Source organism: Oryzias latipes, chromosome 14 (genome assembly GCF_002234675.1).
Source record: "Oryzias latipes chromosome 14, ASM223467v1".
NCBI lineage: Eukaryota > Metazoa > Chordata > Actinopteri > Beloniformes > Adrianichthyidae > Oryzias > Oryzias latipes.
This window is the reverse complement of record NC_019872.2, coordinates 8,517,968-8,539,243: the sequence shown is the minus strand read 5'-3', so window position 1 is coordinate 8,539,243 and position 21,276 is coordinate 8,517,968. Positions and strand designations below refer to the sequence as shown.

Below are 21,276 nucleotides of genomic sequence, written 5' to 3'. Positions count from 1 at the left end.
AATACTGACAGTCAGGAGAAGAGAAAAAAATTTTGGTTTGATGAAAATTCAGCCCACTATTATCAAGCCACAGCACATAATAAAACAGAAAATGCAAGGTAAACTGTGAAAAAGAAACAATCTAATTCTTTATTTAAAAAATAGTCTTAATCTATTGCAAATTTGTCTCTTCAGAAAACACGTTCAAGGTTCACGCATTTTATGAGTCTTTTCTCGTCTTTGTGTGAAAAACAGAAATGAAAACAGAGCAAGCAGCTGGTTGGTACATGCAGCACATTCAGCCTCTGCTTCGTTCTTGCAGCACTGAACAATAAACATTTAGGAATGGCTTACTGAGGTCAGCACAACGGCCAGACTTTCCGCCGGTTTGTTTGCATTTGAATGTGGCCGTATACATGGACAAATATTTTCCTGATCGTACTGACCACAAATTGGGAAAAAAAGTTATGTTTCTCATTTCAGTGTTACCTAAAATCAAAATTAGAACAAGTATTGAAGCAAAAGTAGATTCATTTGGATGGGAATGTGACAAGAAAGGGATATATGTATGTGCATGTTTCTGCTGATGATAGCAGCAGCAGCTCAGACGTGACAAAGGGACATGCGGACTCAGCACGTGAAGAGCCCTCACTGACCATATAGCGAGGGCTTTGAATGAGCACATGCCAGTTTTAGGCAAATATCAAAGCAGACACACCTCAGATTTCTCAATTTGAGCTATAAAGTCACTGCAACAAAACTGCAGTCACAACAGACCACACACAGAGCTAATATGTGAAAAAATTATTTTAAAAAAAATGCATTGAAAGTAAAATTTTAACTGAATTTTTTTCACTTGAGGGGCTTTGTTTCATTTGTTTGTATTTGGCTTTTTCACTAAACTACCTATGCTGGTTTGAGTTTTCAATAGTTAAAACTATTAGGGGCATTCTATCAAAATATTTGACAAAAGAACAATGAAAATGTACATATTTAGTAAAACAATCATTAGGAAAACTAGTTTGCAATAGAGGCATGTTGTGGTGGCGTTTTATCATGTGAACTTAGTATGTTTAAATATTTGTGATCGCAACCATATTTTTAACCTTTAATTCTGAAACGACACTTTTAGATGATCCTGAATCACCTTCAGTCCAGTCCAGTCACAAGCCAACCCGCTGTGTGACACGGAGTGATGATATTATGTACGGCACTGACAGTTGCAGGAACCCAGCCAGGGAGGCAGTCTCAGGCAGGAATGAGCGAAAGCCAGCTCATTCCCATTTTATAAGTGTCCTGGTGCTCATTAGCCCACCAGGATGGGAGTGCCTACACCTGGGAGCCCAATTAACTCATCCTGCCACATTAGGTTAATTGGTTTTCCTTAATTGTGTCCGAGGAGTGTGAGTGTGTTCTTTACAAGAGTGTACCCCATGCCTTCACCCTGAAGTAGCTTGGATAGCCTCCAGCAGCCCCCATGTTCCTGCACAAGAAAAAGCAGAGGATGAATGGAGTTCAGTCATACTTTTAAAAAAGTGTGTTTTGAAATTTTTTGAAAAAACAGGCACAAAAGGTAACGGAAGAACAGAATGGATTCAGCTGATTTACTGCGCCGTATCTTAACTGTTCGTAGCACTGCACTTTTCTGGTCTGAGAGGTCTGAGGTCTTTCCAGGTATCTGTTGTAGCTACTCCTCCAGCTTGGGGGTTACTGCCCCGAGTGCTCCAATTACTACAGGCACCAATGTCACCTTCACTTTCCAGGCTTTCTCCAGTTCTTCTCTGAGTCCCTGGTATTTCTCCAGTTTCTCATGTTCGTTCTTCCTGATGTTCCCATCGCTTGGCACTGCCACATCCACTACAACGGCTTTCCTCTGTTCTTTATCCACCACTTCAATGTCTTGTTTGGTTTGCCATTACCATCCTATCGCTCTGGAAGTCCCACAGGATCTTTGCTCTCTCATTCTCTACCACTTTTTGAGGTGTTTCCCATTTTGACCTTGGGGTTTCCAGTCCATATTCTGCACACATGTTCCTGTATATTATTCCAGCCACTTGATTGTGGCGCTCCATTTGGGCATTTTAATTGCATTTACAGAAGAAGATTACACAGTCTTGCCTCGTGAATGAAGGGTATTAAAAGTGAGTAGACCAAAAATATTTGGCAAAATGGTGGAAGCTAAAAAAAATACGTTTTTCAGACTACTTGGGGGTCTCTAATATTTCGCGGGTGACATGCTGCTAAATGTTTTGTCTCCTTTAAAAGGAGGGGCCACTGCATTTTTTGTATGGTTGGTAACCCCAAAATCTGTTTAAAAAGTATTAGTACAAAAAAAAGTATTACCATAATTAATTATTTTGGATGCGATGCACTTTCTGAAGCCTAAAAGTCACTTATGTCAAAATAAAAGTTTTTCTTTCCTGTACTTCCGTCATGTGTTGTGTGGTTGCTCAGATACAATCAGCTGTGTGTCACGCGTGCGCCACTGCGCGCGCGGCGCTCAGCTGCAGCGCAGACGGTGCGCAAAAACACCAGCCGCTCTTTGCACGACTGAGCCTCCCCCCTTTGCTCATCCTCCTCCTCTTTGGTGGCTGCAAACCATCTGCCGCCTCTTTTTTTACATTTAAATATTTCCCCTTAGACGCCTGGCTCCTTCTGACGTGGCCGCGAGGAGCAGAGACGCATTAACAGCAGAGGCAAGCGTGGCTCGTTTGCTCGCCGACTGTTAGATCATAGAGACGAAGCGGATTTGAATTAAGCACCGGATAACGGAGAGCACCCTTCAGTGAGGGAGGGGGTGGGGGGCAAGTGTTTTGTATCTTGGAAGCCCTCGTTTAGGAGAGGGGGGAGGAGGAGGAGCGGAGAATGAGCTATTCTTGTACCAACAGCAGCCAGGAGCCGCCAAGCATTAAGCAGCCTGCCGGTAGCAATCCAGCCAGAGACACCGGAGGGACCGACAGCAGCGGCACCAGCAGCCCCAAGCAAACGGCGATGAGAGTGAAGAAAGGCTGCAACTCCGCCGAGGTGGGCGTCCCAGAGACCACGGAGGAAGACCTGCTGGCCAACGCGGTGATCAGTCCGGAGGATGTGCTGGGTCTGCAGAAGATCACAGAGAGTAAGTTCTGCTGATGACTCATGCTCAATGACCGTGTCTTCCCGTTTATGTAATCTTGGGACCCTCTTCAGTCCAGATGGAGCAGATCCAACCCACTCACATGCGTGTGAACCCCCCAAACGCTATCAGGACGCGGGAGAATCATCATGTGTGGCAATTTCAGGTTTAAAAGGAGTCCCCAGTATACACATGATGTTCCTGCAGACGTCCATGTGGGATTTAAGGGCTACAAGAAGAGATCAAATGTCTGACATGCAACAAAAAGCAAACAACATTGTACACCAGAACAACAAGAACAAAACTGTTAACTTCTCCACAAAATTAGTTATTCTATTATTCTATTGGTAACTTCCTTTATGTGTGTGTTTAGGTTGAATGAAACCATGACAGAATATCCCCCCAAAATTTGTACCAAAAACTCCACCTGTCGAAAAAGTTTTCCCTTACTACGGTGAGAACTCTGCATGTTACTTAATTCCGGAAGGAAGCTCTAATGCACAGGAGAACATCTATCGAAGTTAGCTAACAGGTGGCAGAAGGACATTTGACTATTTAAAGGCAGCTTACACAACCCAGTTACATTACAGGAGTGTGCTAACCTGCAAACACACAGCAGGATGCTTGTAGCTATTTTAAAAGGTCTTTTGGAATTTAACTTAAGCAGCATGGTATCTTCCTTTGATTTTTATCTGATGTCTCACTCAACGTGTAAATGAGGCAGGCTGTCGTCTGCTTTTCCAATTTTCAAGCCTCTGCTTTTGTTGTTTGCTGTTAAAGCTCTGGGAACAACCTTTGGCTGCAGAGACGGAAAAGTTGTCTGCAAATTGTAAATTTCACTTTAAAGTGATCTCAATCAGATTTTCGATCAACATGTTAATTATCGAAGCAGTTCGAAGACTTTCCTGTCTTGCAGCAATATTGCTAGAGGCAAGAACAAGCATGTCTGAATCACCACAGCAACGTGGATGCATGCTTGAATTGCTATGGCAACGAGAAGCATCTCCCTCTTGGTTAGGACCAGCTGAGCTCGCATCCCCCACACACTTCCTGCTCTCCTTCCTTTCCTCTTCTCACAGCAATCCACCAATGAAGAAGAGTAATGACACTTTTTTGACTCTGCTAAACACCAAAAACCCAAAAAACCTGAACTACCCACCTGACTGGTCAATGAAACCCTTCTGTTTTTTTTATTTTTTCACAAATTCCCATTTGACTGACATTAAATCCATCTACAAGTGGTATAAATGTTCAACTGGTGGCCCCCAGAACATCTGATCTAAGTCGTTAATTTAAGAGTTAGTGGCTAATTTTAGCTTTATTACTTTTAGAAACAAGTTTCATAAAAGCTCATTAAAAAAAAGTTTAAAATTCTTTTGTTGTTTTATTTTGTGATTAAACAAAGCTGCAGCGAATAACAATATCTCAGACAGAGCTAAATCTGGACTCAGTTGACTGGTTTTATTCACATCTTCTTTAAAGAATCACATACTCATTCTGTTGCATCAATAGGGAGGCTCAGAGCAGCAAGAAAGGCTACCCTGAGACTGAGATTTGTTCCTCTCCTGATGCAATTAAGTTATTTCTGGAGTGGTTGTCTATTGTTGATTAATCATTTGTTTCCTCAGGGACTATTCTCTCTGAAAAGCAATTTCTGTAAATTGTGCACAAAGTAAAAAAAAAAAAAATATTGATCACCTGTTTTCAAAAAGTAGGTTTTTTTAAAAACTCGTTTTGGATTTTTTAAACATAAAACAATGTTTTAGTTCTGTCAACTATCAAAACATGTTGAAATAACTCCCTAAAATATATAAATAATCCCTAACATTAAAAAAAAGATAATAGAAAAAATAAATGTGCATGTTCAATTACATGATGCTCTACATGAAAGAAAGTAGAAGTTATGTTTTTAACCAGCTTCATTCATGACCTTTAAGGAGCAGAAGGGTCAAAATTGTATGTTAATTTGTCAGTTTTTGGAATATGTTTTTTTTAAATCCTTTAAGTGTTGTTCAGCAACAAGTAGCGGGTTTACACATGGTCATTGTGATTATCATACCACCCTCATTCATGGTTGTAAAAACTCTGTCCTCCTTTTAACCTCTTAGTACAACTTTTTGACATTTTCAGAATCATTCAGTGAACCCAGCAAATTTAGATAGAGAGTAGAATTGATTTGTTTTTAGTTTTGCTTTCAGATAAGCACTCGTAAACCAATCATTTAACAGTCAAATGAAGTAAAGCCCACTCTTAATATTTAAAAGTTTCATAAAGTGTAGTATGAGGGAGGTCTGGGTAAAAAACTAATGATTGTTTTCTTGCTTCACTGACTGCACATGAGGCAGATGGTAGAAAAACGCTTAATAACTGCTATATAATGTTTTTAAGAAGTAGCCTATTTGTCTGATGCGTTACTTATAGAGGATGTGCTAAATGTGTTCCATTCAGTGGTCTATATGTTTGAATTGAAACTCAATGTTTCCAGTTTATAATTGGTCGACTGTCATTTAGTAAATTGCTGATACTTTCTGAGCTCGCTTAAAGTTATGCTTTACACCCAAGATGCATTTGCATCACATATGCTTGGTAACATAAAGTCAATAACAGCGGGCACACTCTGCCAAAGAGATCACGAGAACGCAGGCCACTGGACTGAAATTGGACTGAAATTTATGGTGCTTTGACCAAAATGGAAACTGAGCAAACTTGAGAAAAAATATGATAAACCCACAAGATGTCTCAGTAAGACGTGTGTGGTGCAAAGGAATAGCGGTTATCCTCTGATCGGATGATTGCAGGTTAGGCTCCTGTCTTGCCTGTCCATGTGTCAAAGGGCAACACACTGAACCCTACATTGCTCCTGGTGGTTATAGGTCAGCATCGTGTACAGCAGTGGAGATGCCATCATCGTGTGGATGGTTGTACTGGTCTGTAAAGCCCTTTGGGCCTTAATTAAGAACCCATTCAGTGAAAATTATGTTAAAACCTTTTTTGTGGCATTTTTCTCATGATGTAGGACATGTATAAATAAAATTAAGATGAAAACTTCATTTCTTTTTTCAAATTGTGATGAATCAGGAGTAGACAAAAAAATGCTGTTTGAAAAAGCTTGTAACAGTGACGTAGCTGCTACAGTTGGCGGGCCACATCTTCCTGCTCTGCTCCATTCTGATTCATCCACTTGCAAACAAACCATTTCATGTACGTCTTTGTCTTCCTTGTCTGGACGGACATCTGGCTCAAAACTGTACAGCTGGATGGCTCTAATATTGCTTGACTTTTTTATTACACCGCTTATGTTAGCTTGGAGTTGTGAGGGGCTGTAAACTATAGTGGGAAAGATATGGAGTGATTTAAATGACTGGACTGCTGTGATGAAACTATGTCCTTGAAAACAACAGTTTTTCTTTTATTTTTATTTTGGCAGCGTAATCATAATTAAAAGGACAACGGCACTTTTACAATAGATGAGCAGATAATCAGTATGGCTCTTTGATCAAATAAAAGGCCCAGAACAGTAGCATTCTTTCTAAAAATGTGTTTTCTAATGTTTGGCTCCTTTTCTCTGTGATTGTTTTGGTTTTTACATTAATCCTATGAAGGAGTGTTGTGTGTTTCTGTTTGTGCACATACAGACTGACATCTGCTCAGATGCAACATTAATTGTCTAGATTTAGACATGTTTTAAACTTTTAGAGGTTAAAGCATCTCCCTCTTTTAGCACATTGAACTTTGACTCATTAGATTTGTTGCTATGGTTACCAGCATTCTAACTCTTAATGGTCAGATGAACTAACAAGTGTTCTGTAAGGTCTATATGGTTCCAAGTTATTTTTTGGCATGGACTTTATTACATAAATTTGGTTGAGAGACCTGTAACAAAACAAATGAGCATTGCATAATGCATAATTCATATTAGAGGGTGGAGAGGACACTTCTTTCCCAATGAGATTATCTATTGTTTTCCATCCAAAAAGCTTGTACTGTAAATGAAGATGTGCTTTTGTCATTTTTGTCTACGTATTCAGATATGAGCTTTAACTTGCAGCAGAGTTCATGCAAAATTATGAAATGACATCCAAACTTTATATTTCCCATGTGGTTCATTTTATCGTTTCACACTAAAAAGCTTGTTAAATAATAAAAAAAATTAAATTATAGATTATTTCTTCTAAAAAAAAATTCCAAAACGACATAGCAAAAAAATATCACATTTATTTAGAACAGTAGAGAAATGTTAAATTCGTAACTATACATATTAAAAATAATTTATTATAGAGTATTCTTTTCTTTTGTGTGTGAAGCATGTGATTCAATTTATGCATTTTGTCAAACAAGCTTGCAAAAATTTTGAAGTAAAAAAATGTTGCCCTAAAATTGGGTTTTATTTCTGTTATTGGCATTTTAAACTACAGCAACAAGAAAATTTCCTGTTTTAAAATTTTTTTTGTGTTTGCCTATTTGGCCATAGCAAAGTTTGCTAGACCTTTTTGCATGTTTGACCTATTTTAGAAAAATCAAGAAGCAGTTTTTAGTAAGCTGGTTAAAAAAATGAAAAATGCAAGCAATACATCAATTTCATTAACTGATTATCTTTTAAATGCATTTAATGTGGGAATTCATGTTTTTAATAACACAAAGTCCTTGTTTTGTCTGTTTAAATTACAAATTATGTGAGAACTCCTTTTTTGATTAAAAAAAAGATTTTAGAACAGAAATATTTCTAATCAGTTTTTATTAATATGGTGTTTACGCAAAAATCAAATCAAATTCTGTACTTTCAAACCCTATCTCAGACAGGAAACCTCTCTTAGGTTTCCTGTCTGGTGTTAAACATGAGCACACACTTATCTCACATAGCTTGTTTACTCCAGAGGAGCACAGAAACATGTTTTATGTCAAACCTCTGCTTTCTTAAAAAGTAATAACAGAGGCTCAAGTAAGTGCTGTGTGAAAGCACAAACTAGAGAAGTTTGTAGTTTTTGACAGTGGGGCAGCTGTCCATCAGTAGCAGTTCAACAAGTGTGGGTTTTGTTTTCTCTTTTTTGCTAACGTAGCATGCTTCCTGTAAGAAAACCACCACTTCCTCTTCACTGACATCTTTTTAAAACAGTGCGGCTTTTGTTACATAAAAAGTGTTTGTGTTCTGGGTTTCATAAAGTTCTAGCTGGGATCTAAAGGAATATCTGTCCTCGTGTACACAGGTGATGAAATGAGGCCAGCATTTCCTGCAGTGGCACAGATAAGCTGTGAAAGTGGGGAAGTCCTCATACAACGATGCGTCTTTTAGTCAAGGACAAGAAAGAATGGACTCTTTTAATATAAATGTCACCTCTACATCCTACTTTTTTATGTTGAATGTGGCACAAGTCTCAAAGTCATCTATCTTTTTAACTTTTTCATGTGCTAAAGTATTTCAGCATTTAGTTTAGAGATTCATTTCCATCTTGTTAATTTGATTAAAAACTCATACAGCTATGTATTTTAACCAGAAGCTGTTTTACTGACAATGCAGACTGATAATACAGTAATAATTTTTTAAAAATATATTTCACCATAAGCAACCTCACTGGACCTCATTGAGTTTTCTTTTGTTTCCTCCATTGTTTGGGCCTTTCACTTACTCTCCGTCGCCATCTTCACTGTTTCCCTCCCTCCAGTGATTAGCTGAATGTGCTTTCATAAGAGAAACTAAACTGGATTAAGCCCACGTGAGCTGTTCAAGTGCCTTCATTTTCCTGTCTAACTGGATTGGCCATCTTTGTTGTCAGATTTCTTTAATTGTGTTGTGCTGCTGCAAGTGCTGTCAGGCTATGGGAGGAAATGTGGGTTTAAGTGCAGGTGAAGGGACTGATTACAGCTTGTTAGCTTGATTTGAAGCACACAAAATCACTGGGAAGTGTTAGAAAGTGAGTAAAACTGTTGATTTCGCACTGTGACATCTAAGAATAATTTTATAATATTGTTTTAACAATTGTGATGCAGACACATTTTTGTACAGCACAGCACATGTTGTCAGCCTTGTTCTTTTGTCTTGTTCTATAAGAAGAAAATACAGAATTTTTGACTCATTTCTTTGCTGGTTTATCTTTTAATCACAATTATTGTCAGGTTTTTTAAACTTCTTTTTGTCAGACGTATTTTTTAATGTAAAGGCAGGAACGCTGGGGACATTTTGACACTAATTTTGGGTAAATTCTGTTTTTAGAAGTTAAATTTAAAAATCACAATTTTTTGAGTTCAATTTTTGTGATATGTTTTATATATTGAAAAAAACGACATCTTTCCCAAAATAAACTATATAAATTCCATAGTTTATACACTCAGTATGTAAATATCAAAGTAAAACTTTCCCTCACAGTTGAGTGAATGGTGTTTCCAAGTGGGTAAAAACCACTGGTAACAGTGGAAACCTCCAGTAATGACAGACTCACCAATATGCAGCTGAAGTGGGACACTCTAAACTAGATCCCATTATTAGTATCAGCTGTTTGTTTTTTTTGCCAGTGTGCTTACAAGCCTTTAATATGGTTTCATGTAGTGATCTCTTTAACCCAGACACACACTCAGAAGGTTCCTCAGATCTTTTGACAGAGAGCTCAGACAGAACCTCGTATTTTGGCTGTGTTTGCTCAGTCGGCTCAAACAAACTTGTAGTCAACAAAAGGATGTTAATGTGGGTTAACAAGACCATATTTCTTACATTTACATCTTTTTAATTACCGTAAACTGTTAGAATAGTACAATACTGCTGCCAAATATTTTCTTTTCCTCTGTGCTTTTTGTTCCGTTTTCTGGACTTTGCCTACTCAGCACAGTGGGTCTTTTAGTGTCACAAAAGCTTGTGAAACTGTCTCTTCCATTCCAGTTGTCAAGTCTGAAACAAAACGAGTGATTGTTTAGAGAGAAAAATTCACAAAGAATCCACCAGAGGGATTTCTTGAAGGACTTCCACACAACTGTCAAACTGTACATCCCATTAATGTTTTGTCTGATACAGTACTTCTTACTTTAATTTTTCATTTTCAACATCTGCCTATTTTACTTTATTTATTGAAAAAAAACACAATAAATCCCTTTTAATGTAATATTTTGCTAAAAAAAATGTCTGATTCTGGTTCGAAAATGTAGAAATCCAAAGGAAAGATATACTATACTGGACATGAGAATTTGTTTATTCCAAAAAGGGCTTTTTAGGGATTAACGAGTAGTTTGTAATAGTAGATTAAGATGTGCATTTATGGGTTGTCCTGAGGAATAGTATTACGTTTAATTTATTTTCTAAAAATGGAAAAAGCACGAATATGTAATTATTCCCCTGAACTTCATTACAGTAGGTGAGGTAGGGGAGCAATAAGTTAAATGTTCTCTGATTACTAGCTAGCCTGGCAATAAGCCTGTCCAAAGAAGAACGTTTTTAGCCTAACTTGGAATGTAGAAACTGTGTCGGCCTCTTCTATATGAGCTGGGAGCTGGGAATTCCATAAGACAGGGCCATATTGATGGCCAAAGGCTCTACGTCCAACTGGAAGTTTAGAAATTCTGGGAACCGCAAGCAGCATTAACAGGGAGAACATGCAAGCTCCACAGAGAGGTCCCAGCTGGGATTTGAACTAGCACTGTTTCATGGTGGGGCAAGGGCGCTCTAAAAAATGATATTAAGTCTAATTTACTAAAAGTAAATGACTTCTACCCTATTAGATCCTCTTCTGAAGCAAACAGTTACCAGTTTATTTATATGATGCTGTTTTTTTCTAAATACAGCGCAACCAATTTGTATTTTTCACCTTTTGCTCAACATGTTAACTTTAACTCTTTAGCTTACAGTTCCCTACCTTCCTTGCCTTGTTTATTCCATCAACGTTGTTTGTCTCAGCATGACCACCCTTCACTTGTATTTGTTGATAATTCTTTAAGTAAGGGTTAATGGCCGACAAAGTGTGCTTTAGATAGATAGATAGATAGATAGATAGATAGATAGATAGATAGATAGATAGATAGATAGATAGATAGATGACTTTATTAATCCCACAATGGGGAAATTTCATTTATCTTTGGCAACAAAAACGACATTCAGAAATAATCTATATAATATAACATCAAAAAGGGACATCAAAAATGACATTCATGTTAAATTATTAAAAATTATTAATACAATTGTTGTTGTTGTTGTTTCTCTTTCGGCTTTTTCCCATCTGGGGTCGCCACAGCGAACGAGTCGCATGGGAAATTTGGCAATGTTTTACGCCGGATGCCCTTCCTGACGCAACCCTCTCAAAGCAACCGGGCTTGGGACCGGCATAGAAGTAGAGAAGGGAACAGGGAGCAGCCCGGAGTTGAACCTGGGTTTCACGGATGGAAGGCACCGCAAACCAGCACGAGCTAAACCGGCTCCCAAAAATTATTAATACAATTATTATGAAAATTATTATCAAAAATGAGATTCGTATTAAATAAATAAATAAATATTAAATAAATAAATACAGCTGCAAAAGTGTAGAAAACATGTGGTCAACTGCAAAACATGTGATCAACTGTAAAAAACATCTAAAAACTGTTTCTTTTTTATTTTATTTTATTTTTTTCACACCTAAGTTCACACCAAAACAAACAACTGTTCAGGAACAAAAATAATTGAAAATTGAAAAACAACAGCAACTACAACAAAAGTAAATAAATAAATGAGTGAATGAAAACTCTTTATATGAAATTAACGCACGACGTGGAAGCCTGAACCATCCAACGCGAAGGTAGTAAGTGATGCCTTATACCATGGTTACTTTCAAAAGAAAAAAATATTTAGTCAGATTTTGGTTCTTTATTCTTGTTATTTTTTTCGTTTGGATTGCTTTTTATCACAAAAGCAGACTTATTGTTACCTGGTGTGGCGCGTTGTCATGGTAATGTGATAACGCGCCACTCCGACCTCTGACCTCGAATACAGCGGCAAAGGAAAGTGATACATATGCTGATCGTCACGATGGGTTACATAAAGAATCAGTTCAGAGAGAAAGTTCACCTCTTACCGCTAGTTTTGTCCAGATGATGAAGCTAAAGTTAGTTTTAAAGAAGCCAGCGCATTGATACAGAACATTAAAGCTATGTGACCGGACCTTCTTTTTTAGCCGAGCGTTATCACTGTGCATTATATCTTTTTAATTCTCACCCAGCAGCCAATTAGAATCGAGAACTCACCCGGACCATGGTAGAAATGGAAAAAGTGTTCACGTTGAAAATCTTTTGTCACCATGTTGACCTGAACTTCTCAGCTACTTGTTTCGAGGTTAGTCTTAAATAGGCTACAGTTGTTTTAAAATGTTGAGGCCTACAAGGATCTGCTGATGTGCTGCAAAACCCCCCACCCCCCACCAATGAAGCATTTACTGAACTTTCTGCTTTTAACTTTGACTTCTCCCTTTTTCTAGTTAATGTAGCTCTGAGGAGGCCTCATCTGAGTTCAGAATGACAGGGGCATTTAGAACCACCTTAGGTTTGACTATTTCTTTTTATTCACAAAGTACTTGGACCAGTGTTCACTGCCTTCAGTAAATTGGTCAAAGTTCTTTTTCACCTAACTTGAGATACTGTTAACAAAGTCCTCAAAACAGCAAGACAACCAACCAAAGACGTTATATTTAACACTGTTGATATTTCTTTGACATTGTATAGGTCCTTTGTAATTTATGATGTTTTTGAAATTGATTTTCATCTAGAAAATAGTCATATTTGATTCTTTGCTACACTACTGTCCAATACCATTAAGATCAGCTTCTTTTCAAGATGAGGTTTGTTTCTCCCAGCTTTAACTTGCATCTTTTTGGGTTAAGTGAAACAGCTCTGATGCTAAGTTCACACTAAGCATGTGACACCATTTCTTGAACACGCAATTAGCACATGGTGTACTGTTCACACTGGACAAGCACGGAGGTGATTCTTTTTCAGTTGGGCAGCTTGATGCAAAATGTCAAAGCGGTGCAAATCTTGCAAATCATGCTCCAGGCTTTTTCTTTCCCCCTATTCCAATAAATGAAAGACAGTTGGCCTTTCTGTGAATGAAAAGAGACGTCACCCAAACCTCATTACCAAATCTGAGTCCCTGATTGGTAAAAGTTTAACTTGGTTTAACTTTCAACGTACGTGGTCCCTGAAAACGGTCATAGAAACTTGTGTGGTGATACGTAAACATGGGAGTTTTGAACGCAGAAGCCCGAATCTCGCATGTACGCTCGTTAACATGGACTTTTCATCAGAAGTGATCGCTTTAACACTCGTTACCGAGGGTGGTGGGCGTAACTTTAGAAAAAACTAGACAATATTTCCAGCTCGACTGATATTTTGAAAGAAAGTGTTCCTGTTGGCAAATGAAAGAAAAGCATTCAAAACACATTTATTTTATGGAAATATCAAATTTTTAACAATGCTAATTTAATTTACCTGCAGATTGCTTGGAGGTTGCAAATGGGATGAAAAGTATTAAACATTCTATAGGTCTACATTGTGTCTCCCTGGCTAATCCAAAGAGATGCAAGCGTGTGCAACCACGGCTGAGAGCTGTAAGGTTTCAAGTGTAGAAGAGTCGAGCTCAGCAGTCAGAAAGAGACAGGAGCAAATATGTCACACCGTCGCATCGAATCGGATCAGCTCCATCAGGAACAGTCGCCTCATGCTATAACTCAACCTGACCACGTGCAGGAACATGAGGGAGTTTGGGTTTTGTGTGCGGCAGAAAATCATCAGTGAGCAAGGCTTTTATTTTGTGACTTGACAGCCTCAGCAGGAGACTTTTGGATTGAGGTGATAATTCTCTGCATCTTTGTCTCTTAGAGCTTCTCCCTGATGTGCCTTTATTTGGTCCATTCTAGCTGTCCCACATCAGACTGCGTGTCCACAGTTTCCTAGATGAGTGCACATGTGAAAACATTGCGCCGAAACATCCATAATGATTTCACCTGCTGTCTTCTCATTGTTATTACAATAATTCCAAGCAATTGGCACGTGGAGGCCGAGGCGTAGAGATGGGTGGTGAATTCGGCACAGCTCTTGGAATTAACACCAAGAAAATCCATCCTTGGAAACCATTTTGACTATAGTATGCTGAAAGATTTAGTCCGGGCATTTCCAAAGCAGAAGCAGCGAGCATTCAGCATTCAGAAGCATTTGTGGTTCCTTAAACTGGAGCTAAGTCCTTAAAAACAACAAAACGAGGTTTGGAGCTCTATAGCCATTGACTGTGTAAAAGGTAGGCAACCTCTTTGCACTGTGCACTTTGGCATCCGCTGACCCCTCTCTGTCAGTTTACGTGGCCTACCAATTCGAGCCTTTGTTGCTGTTTTTTCCTGTTTTATGACTGTGGAATATTTAGGAGCGAGAAAATTCCAGAGTCCTGAATGCAATATATCTCCCAGCAACCCCAGGACACACTTCCTGGATGCCACACACTTGACCCAATGTAATATCTGGATCTGATCCCTGCTTCCTGACCCTGTTTTGTCTTTGACTCCGTTTGACTGCCACCAGCCCCGAATTTAGCCAGGATCCTGACTACCCCAGTCTCTTCTCTGATGCTCCCATGCTTGTTATTGACCCCTGCCTGCCTTACTTTGATTTAGTTTTGTTGACTATTAGCTGTGCTAATAAAACCTGCTGCATTTAGAACCAGCCGTCTGCCCATTCTTTCACATATGTTATAAAAACAACTCTGCATAACTGAGTGCCTAATTGTTTACATCTGTGGCCAGACCAAGAGATTAGGACACCTGATTCTGATCATTTGGATGGGTGAGCGAATATTATTGTAATATAGTGTAACTGACCCGTTTCCTTCTTTTGTTACCCCGCAAACCTCCATCCTTTTTTTTAACTTTTGCATTAGTTTTAACTACCAACAACATACATGCTTTGTGACTGCAGCCTGGCAAGCTGCATCAGCTTCTTTAAAAGTCTCACATGTCAGTCGTATCGGATCAGGAAGAGAGCAGGAAGTGTCTGCTCTGAGGAACTCTAATAAGCAGTGAGGCTGCCTGGTGAGAGCAGGAAGGATTAGGGGAATAAAAATAACTCACTTCTCCTTTTTACTGCCTGCCTGAGTCTGTCTGTTTGGAAGTGACTTCATTAACAAAGTTTGTTGTAAATTGTTATCAAATTTACAACTCTGCTCCGCTTCTTGTTGACGACTAGATCCATGTACGACTTTGTTTTCCTTGTCTGAGCTGGAATCTGACTTTAAACCTGCAGCTGGATAGCTCCAATGTTGCTTGCCATTTTTGTCACACGGGTTATGTTAAGTTGGTGTTGTGTGAGGGATTTAGCAAGAGAGAGCGTAAACAAAGGAATGATGGGAAAAGAAGGAAGGCTTACTCCATGCCAATGTCCCGGTCACAAAACGTGTGAATTTCTAATGAACTACTGTCGCTCTGCAGAAACTATGTCCCAGGAAATGAGACAAGTTTCTTGATGTTGCTTAAAAAAATTAAAAAGATGTTTTAATCTACAATTAAAATGTTCATAACATCCCAACGATTATAATGGAAATTTCACGTGCTTCCTGTTGAGATCTGTATCGTGGCCCTGAAGGACAAATCACACCAACAAATCACTCAAAGCAAAAAAATATTGAACACAATGAGAACACAATGTGAAATAAAAAAGCAAATAAAATGATAATAATAAAAAAATATTGCTCTCTGGCTCTGGGGGCCCCCCGGCGGTCCTGCTGGCCCTGGCCTGTGTGGCGGATGTGGTCACCCGGGGGGCGGTTGTTCTCTGCCTACTGCCGAGTGGCGTTGGGGGGTTCTGGCTGCTGCACCTGCTGCTGTCTTAACTAATAATAATAATAATAATAGTAATAATAATAATCATTTCAAAATAATTTGCACTTCAGGGCCACCGTGGATCAATGAATAAAGTTGTATCATTTAAATGTCAGTTTAGTCGATATTCCAAAATGAAAGATTAGATGTTTAAAAACTCATTTGGGTTTATTTGTGGAAAAAGCAAATTGTTCATCTCAGCTTTTCCTGAGTGGAGCTTCTGTGTTTTGCCATGAATGCAGGTATCATAAAATCCTAAAACCTTGCATTCCAAAGGAGTCTGCAGTAAGTCCTTCAGGAAGGGTAAACAGAGAATTCTCTGTAAAGCTTTTTGTTAAATTCCCTTTTCCCATAAATCTGTCATTGGGGTCATCCATTGTTTACCTTATCAAGAAATACGGTTTGGGAAACGACAGACCGTTTGGGGGCCTTACGTCACATTTGGACCTTTTACCATCCAAAGTGAAGCTGCTCTTCTTGATAAGATGGTTTTCTTAAGGCCTTTGAAGGTCTGAGCCTTGGGATGTAGTCCTTATTAGTGGACCTCATGGTTTAAGAAACTAAACAAGGCAGAAGGTATTGTAACATGCTACTGTTATGTAAACATGTAATCTAGGTTTTGCTAAAATTATAATTAGAGATGTTAATATCTGGGAATCAAAAATTTAGCAATAACTTCCAGCCCATTTTTGATAAGAACATAACTTGAAAACATTTTGTATCTGTTTATTATAAGTCAAGTACAGTATTGATGCCAACATGATAAAGTGTTCAGAAGCAATTCAGAATATCAGAAAAGCAAACATTTGCTAACTAAAAAAAACAAGTTTGGATACATTTTGGTTGGACAAAAATGTTGTTCTCAACACTCCTCATTTTCTGCAATTCTTGAATCTAAAAAAATGGTCAGACTTTAATACCCCCCTACAGTTAACCATTAACATGATCTTTTTTTCAATGTTTCACTGAAAATAGTTTAAAAAGTATTACACTGTTGTGAACATGACAAACTGTGTTTCCTTCTCAGATTATCTGTGCAGCCCAGACGAGAACATTTACAATATTGACTTCACCAGGTTTAAGATCAGGGACATGGAGACAGGCACGGTCTTGTTTGAAATCACCAAACCTCCATCCACAGGTGAGTCACAGAAGGAGTCCACGCGTTTGTTTCAGCTAATCAATTCAACTCGACTTCCTGCCATGGAAATAGTGCTAGTTTTTTTTTCTGAATTGGTTTGAAATTTTCATGAATTCAAACGATTTAAAGCAGTTTAAAATATTTGTAATAAACCTTTTATGGTATAGTAAAAATAGTAATAATGTGTATGAGGTATCTTAAAGAATTTTTTAAAACATTTACAATAAAAAATGTATTTAAAAACACAGTTTTTTATTCTTTATAAAAAACTTTAGTTAGAATAGTTCTGGGGAAAATACTGTAATGCTGACAAATACAATTATAGCAGCTTTAGTAAACAATGTTTGATAAAAAAAAACTATGAGGAAGGTGAAGGTGTGCTTAGAGATGTTACTATGAGGAAGGTGTGCTTCACCTTCCTCATAGTAAACGTTTGATGAATATAATTAAGTTAAGTGAGACTTACATGTTTCACTACAACCTGACGCTAGCAACATGCCCGTAGAAAAGATAAGCATGAACATTTTATTCCTGATTCTGATGAGCTCAACTGGGGTGGCTGCGAAATTTTCATGCAGGTTTGCCCATTTTTCCCCCACAGACAGTCCGCATCCACCTATAAGGGCAGTTGTGACTAAAGCTTTAGATAAAAACACAAGTGTCAGGTGAGCTTTCTCAATAAATGAACTCTACTGTGGCCTAAACCACCTGGAGAAAAAGTGCACCATAAGAACCTTTAAAGTGGCACATAAAGTTGAAAACATGAACTATATCAAAACATGTTCTATGTTGCTCTGTAAACTAGACCTTTTCAGAGCTAATGTCAACTCCCAGAAGAAGCTATTTTATTTTTTCCAACTGATTTCCTTCTTAGACAAATCTGGAGAGAAGAGGGACATTGATCCAAATGCTGGGCGTTTTGTTCGCTACCAGTTCACCCCTGCTTTCCTTCGACTTCGACAAGTTGGAGCCACGTGAGTGAGAACATGTGAAATACACATTTACAAGAACGCAGCTCTTCACGATGACCTGTGTGAAAAATCTTTTCTTCTTTCTGTCTGTTCTCATGCGTTTAGTGTGGAGTTCACTGTTGGAGACAAGCCGATAGAAAACTTCAGGATGATTGAAAGACATTATTTTAGAGAGAAGCTGCTAAAGAGTTTTGACTTTGAGTTTGGCTTCTGCATGCCGAGCAGCAAAAACACCTGTGAACACATCTACGAATTCCCACCTCTCTCAGAGGACGTTAGTAAGTGTACACACTTCATGTCGTACAGTCATTATCTGTGTTTTCTGTGGTAAATGTGAAATAAAGTTGTAAAATGTCACAATGCCACACACGTACGTGGCTTTTTTTTATTGGAGTTGAGTAACTCTGAACTACCAAGCCAATCCCACATCAGCCATTTTAAAGCCGACACACAAATGTAAAGTCTGGTTGGGATGATTCTCTTCAACCTTTTCCCTATGTTTCCCCTTCACTTTATGCATTTGGCTGTCCTCATGCCACTTGCGTTTACACTTTTATTTTCTTGTTATGCTTCGTGATTGTTACAAACCCAGACATTCAGTTCTTGAGTTTGAAGTCCACTGAGACATACCAAAGTTTGCAGTTCCTCAAATGACCATCGGGGGCTGCTTTTGAAAGGAATCAATTTCCCAACCACTCTTATTTTAAAAAGTTCTACTGGGTTTCTATAAAAATGAATCTTCCTCATGGTGTTAACCCTTGTGCTATCCTATGGGGTCCAGATGACCCGATCCTTGCATTGACGTGTTATTCCTACCATGACAAAGGTGGATAAAGGTGGAGAGGATTTCATGTAATCCATGGACACCAGTGAAGATCACAAATCATTGAAGAAAAAAGGTTTAGCACTCTGTCTAGTGGGGTCCAGATGACCCCACTCCCAATATTAAAGTGCATAGGATAGCCCAAGGTTTAAAACTTTTCTGATGATCACTTAATTTTCTCTTCATAAAAGCTGAAAAAATACTCACTTCTTAAAACACAATTTTGTGCTTTATTAGGGGCTTTTTTCTTTTGTTTGGCAGACAGGTGGGACAAATTGATGAAATATTAGACATAAATGTATATTTCAGATGATACTCCATTTATTAGTAAGCTTCGTTCCCTCCCCCTTACTTCTCAATATATTTGCTTCAGTTAATATGTGTATATGTTGTTGTTTTAACTGTATATTGTGTTCTAAATACTGTATATATGTTGTACGACGACCTTGAGTTCTCAGAAAGGCGCCTTATAAATAAAATGTATTATTATATGTTTAATATTCCTCTAGCAGCCTTTTTCATATTTTACAACAGTTTGTAGTGACGCTTCCGACGCATGATACGTGTTGACGTGTATTTAGGTCCTGCTGCAGCCCCCTGTCACACTCTTAAGCGTTCACAAAAGCACAAATAGCAGAAACGTATGTAATGCAAGCATAGATATTGACAAACGCTTCTTGGTCTTTACCCTTAAAACTTTTTTTTTAAATCATACTCTGAGCACCTAAGGTTGAAGCTGCAGCTCTAGTGTTTTTCCATACCTGCAGGTATTAACGGCTTTAACACCAATTGGTTTTTTTCTGTCTTCTCAGTCAGGGAGATGATCCTACACCCATATGAGACGCAATCTGACAGCTTCTACTTTGTGGACAATAAGCTGGTGATGCACAACAAGGCAGACTACTCGTACAACGGAGGGACGTAAAGGCGACACCCTAACATGAGAGATGCCTGGATTTCATGGATGAGGGATGATCAAAAAAAAAAAAGAAACGCGGCAGTTTCTGTAAATTCAGCACTCGCTTGTCTTTCTTATCCTGTCTTTCTCATGCTGAGAGATATGCATCCCATAAAAAAAGATGTCAGTTACATCTATTTGTGTATCTGTGTGTGCTAGCACAAACACACACATAAACCCAAGTGAGTTTCTGACTTGATAAACCAGCAGGTAAAGAAAATATCAGATGAGTTTTGCTCTCTATAAGGAGAAATAATGATGTAATGGTAAATCTTTCTTTTTTTTTATCCTGGAGTTTCTTACAGGTTAGGATCAAATCTTACTTTGAAAATGTGTTTTTAGGACTTCAGTGAAGTTTTGCTGATGATTTTCCTGATTCAGTGACTGCTTTTGACGTGTGTTTTCTGTATGACAGTGTCTGTGTTAGCATTTGTACAAGTTTGTCCCTTGGAAGCATGAAAACAGCTATTTAAAAAAAATAGAAAATCCATATCAGTGATGGTAGAATCTATTTTGGAAAGACACATTTCCAAACCATTTCAGCCCATTTTTTCATCCTGGGAACAGATGGTTGTTTATCAGTTTTTTTTATTCTTATTTCCTCCTTCCTGGTTTGCTTAACATGTGACCTATTTTGACAGTAGGGTATAGGGAAGTGAATTTTCCCAAAGCACAACATCTTTACAACAATGAGGAAGCCAATAAAAGTGATTCCATCAAATTTTATATATATTTTATTGTTGCTCCGGCTGCCCTCTCCAGTTTTGTGTTACTTTGCCAGGGGCGATAAAGAAATGCCAAAAAACTTTACAAAGATGCATCTTCCGTGTCTGCACATCAAAAACGTCTTAAACAAGAGCAGGATTTTTCTCTGTTGTGTTTTGAAACAGGAAGTTGTGGGAAATGTAGCAGAAGTCACTCCAACTGCTCATGTTTGTGTTCAGGTATTGTCATTTCAGCGTTGTTGACGGTTGTCATGTTTTTGTGTCTGGCACATTCCACTGATCTGGATCTTAGCGTTAATTTGCGGTCAAATGAAGGAGTTCGTGACACTTTCCTGTGAAACAAACGGACTCAAAAGTATACAGATTTAAAAAAAATCTAACTTTGGTGCAGGAACATTTTTTTTTAGTTTGTGAATTTTGATTGTTTTTTATTTAGACCGTTTAAATAATATTTATTTCTAAATGTTAGGTGAGCCAGGTCTGTGAAGAGCAGCTTTGTTCAACTGTGTGAGAATAAGATTTTTCAATTTTGAAGAACTTTTCTGTGTTACATCGACAGACGTAATGAAGTAACAGCAAAAGGAGAAAGTTTCCAGATGCCTAAAGGGGAACTCTGTCAATAAACTTTAAAGTTTCCTCCATAAAAGTGACGCACATAGAGATTTAAAAGGTGAATTATGAATCAAGTTTTCAAATGTTGCTGTGATTGAGGCAAAGCAAAATAAAGATTTATTGGAGTTTGGATGTGTTGTGGTGTT

At 38.2% G+C, this 21,276-nt stretch overlaps 1 protein-coding gene across 1 annotated transcript; it reads left to right on the top strand.

Moving 5' to 3' along the window:
- The first annotated feature begins 2,456 nt into the window (after positions 1 to 2,456).
- On the top strand, positions 2,457 to 21,260 carry LOC101157313 (protein unc-119 homolog A-like). The gene is made up of 5 exons (XM_004076159.4): positions 2,457 to 3,094; positions 16,928 to 17,041; positions 17,916 to 18,015; positions 18,118 to 18,290; positions 19,648 to 21,260. The coding sequence occupies exons 1-5, from the start codon at positions 2,845 to 2,847 to the stop codon at positions 19,758 to 19,760; spliced, it is 750 nt and encodes a 249-aa protein (XP_004076207.1). The 5' UTR covers positions 2,457 to 2,844; the 3' UTR covers positions 19,761 to 21,260.
- Positions 21,261 to 21,276: the final 16 nt, after the last annotated feature.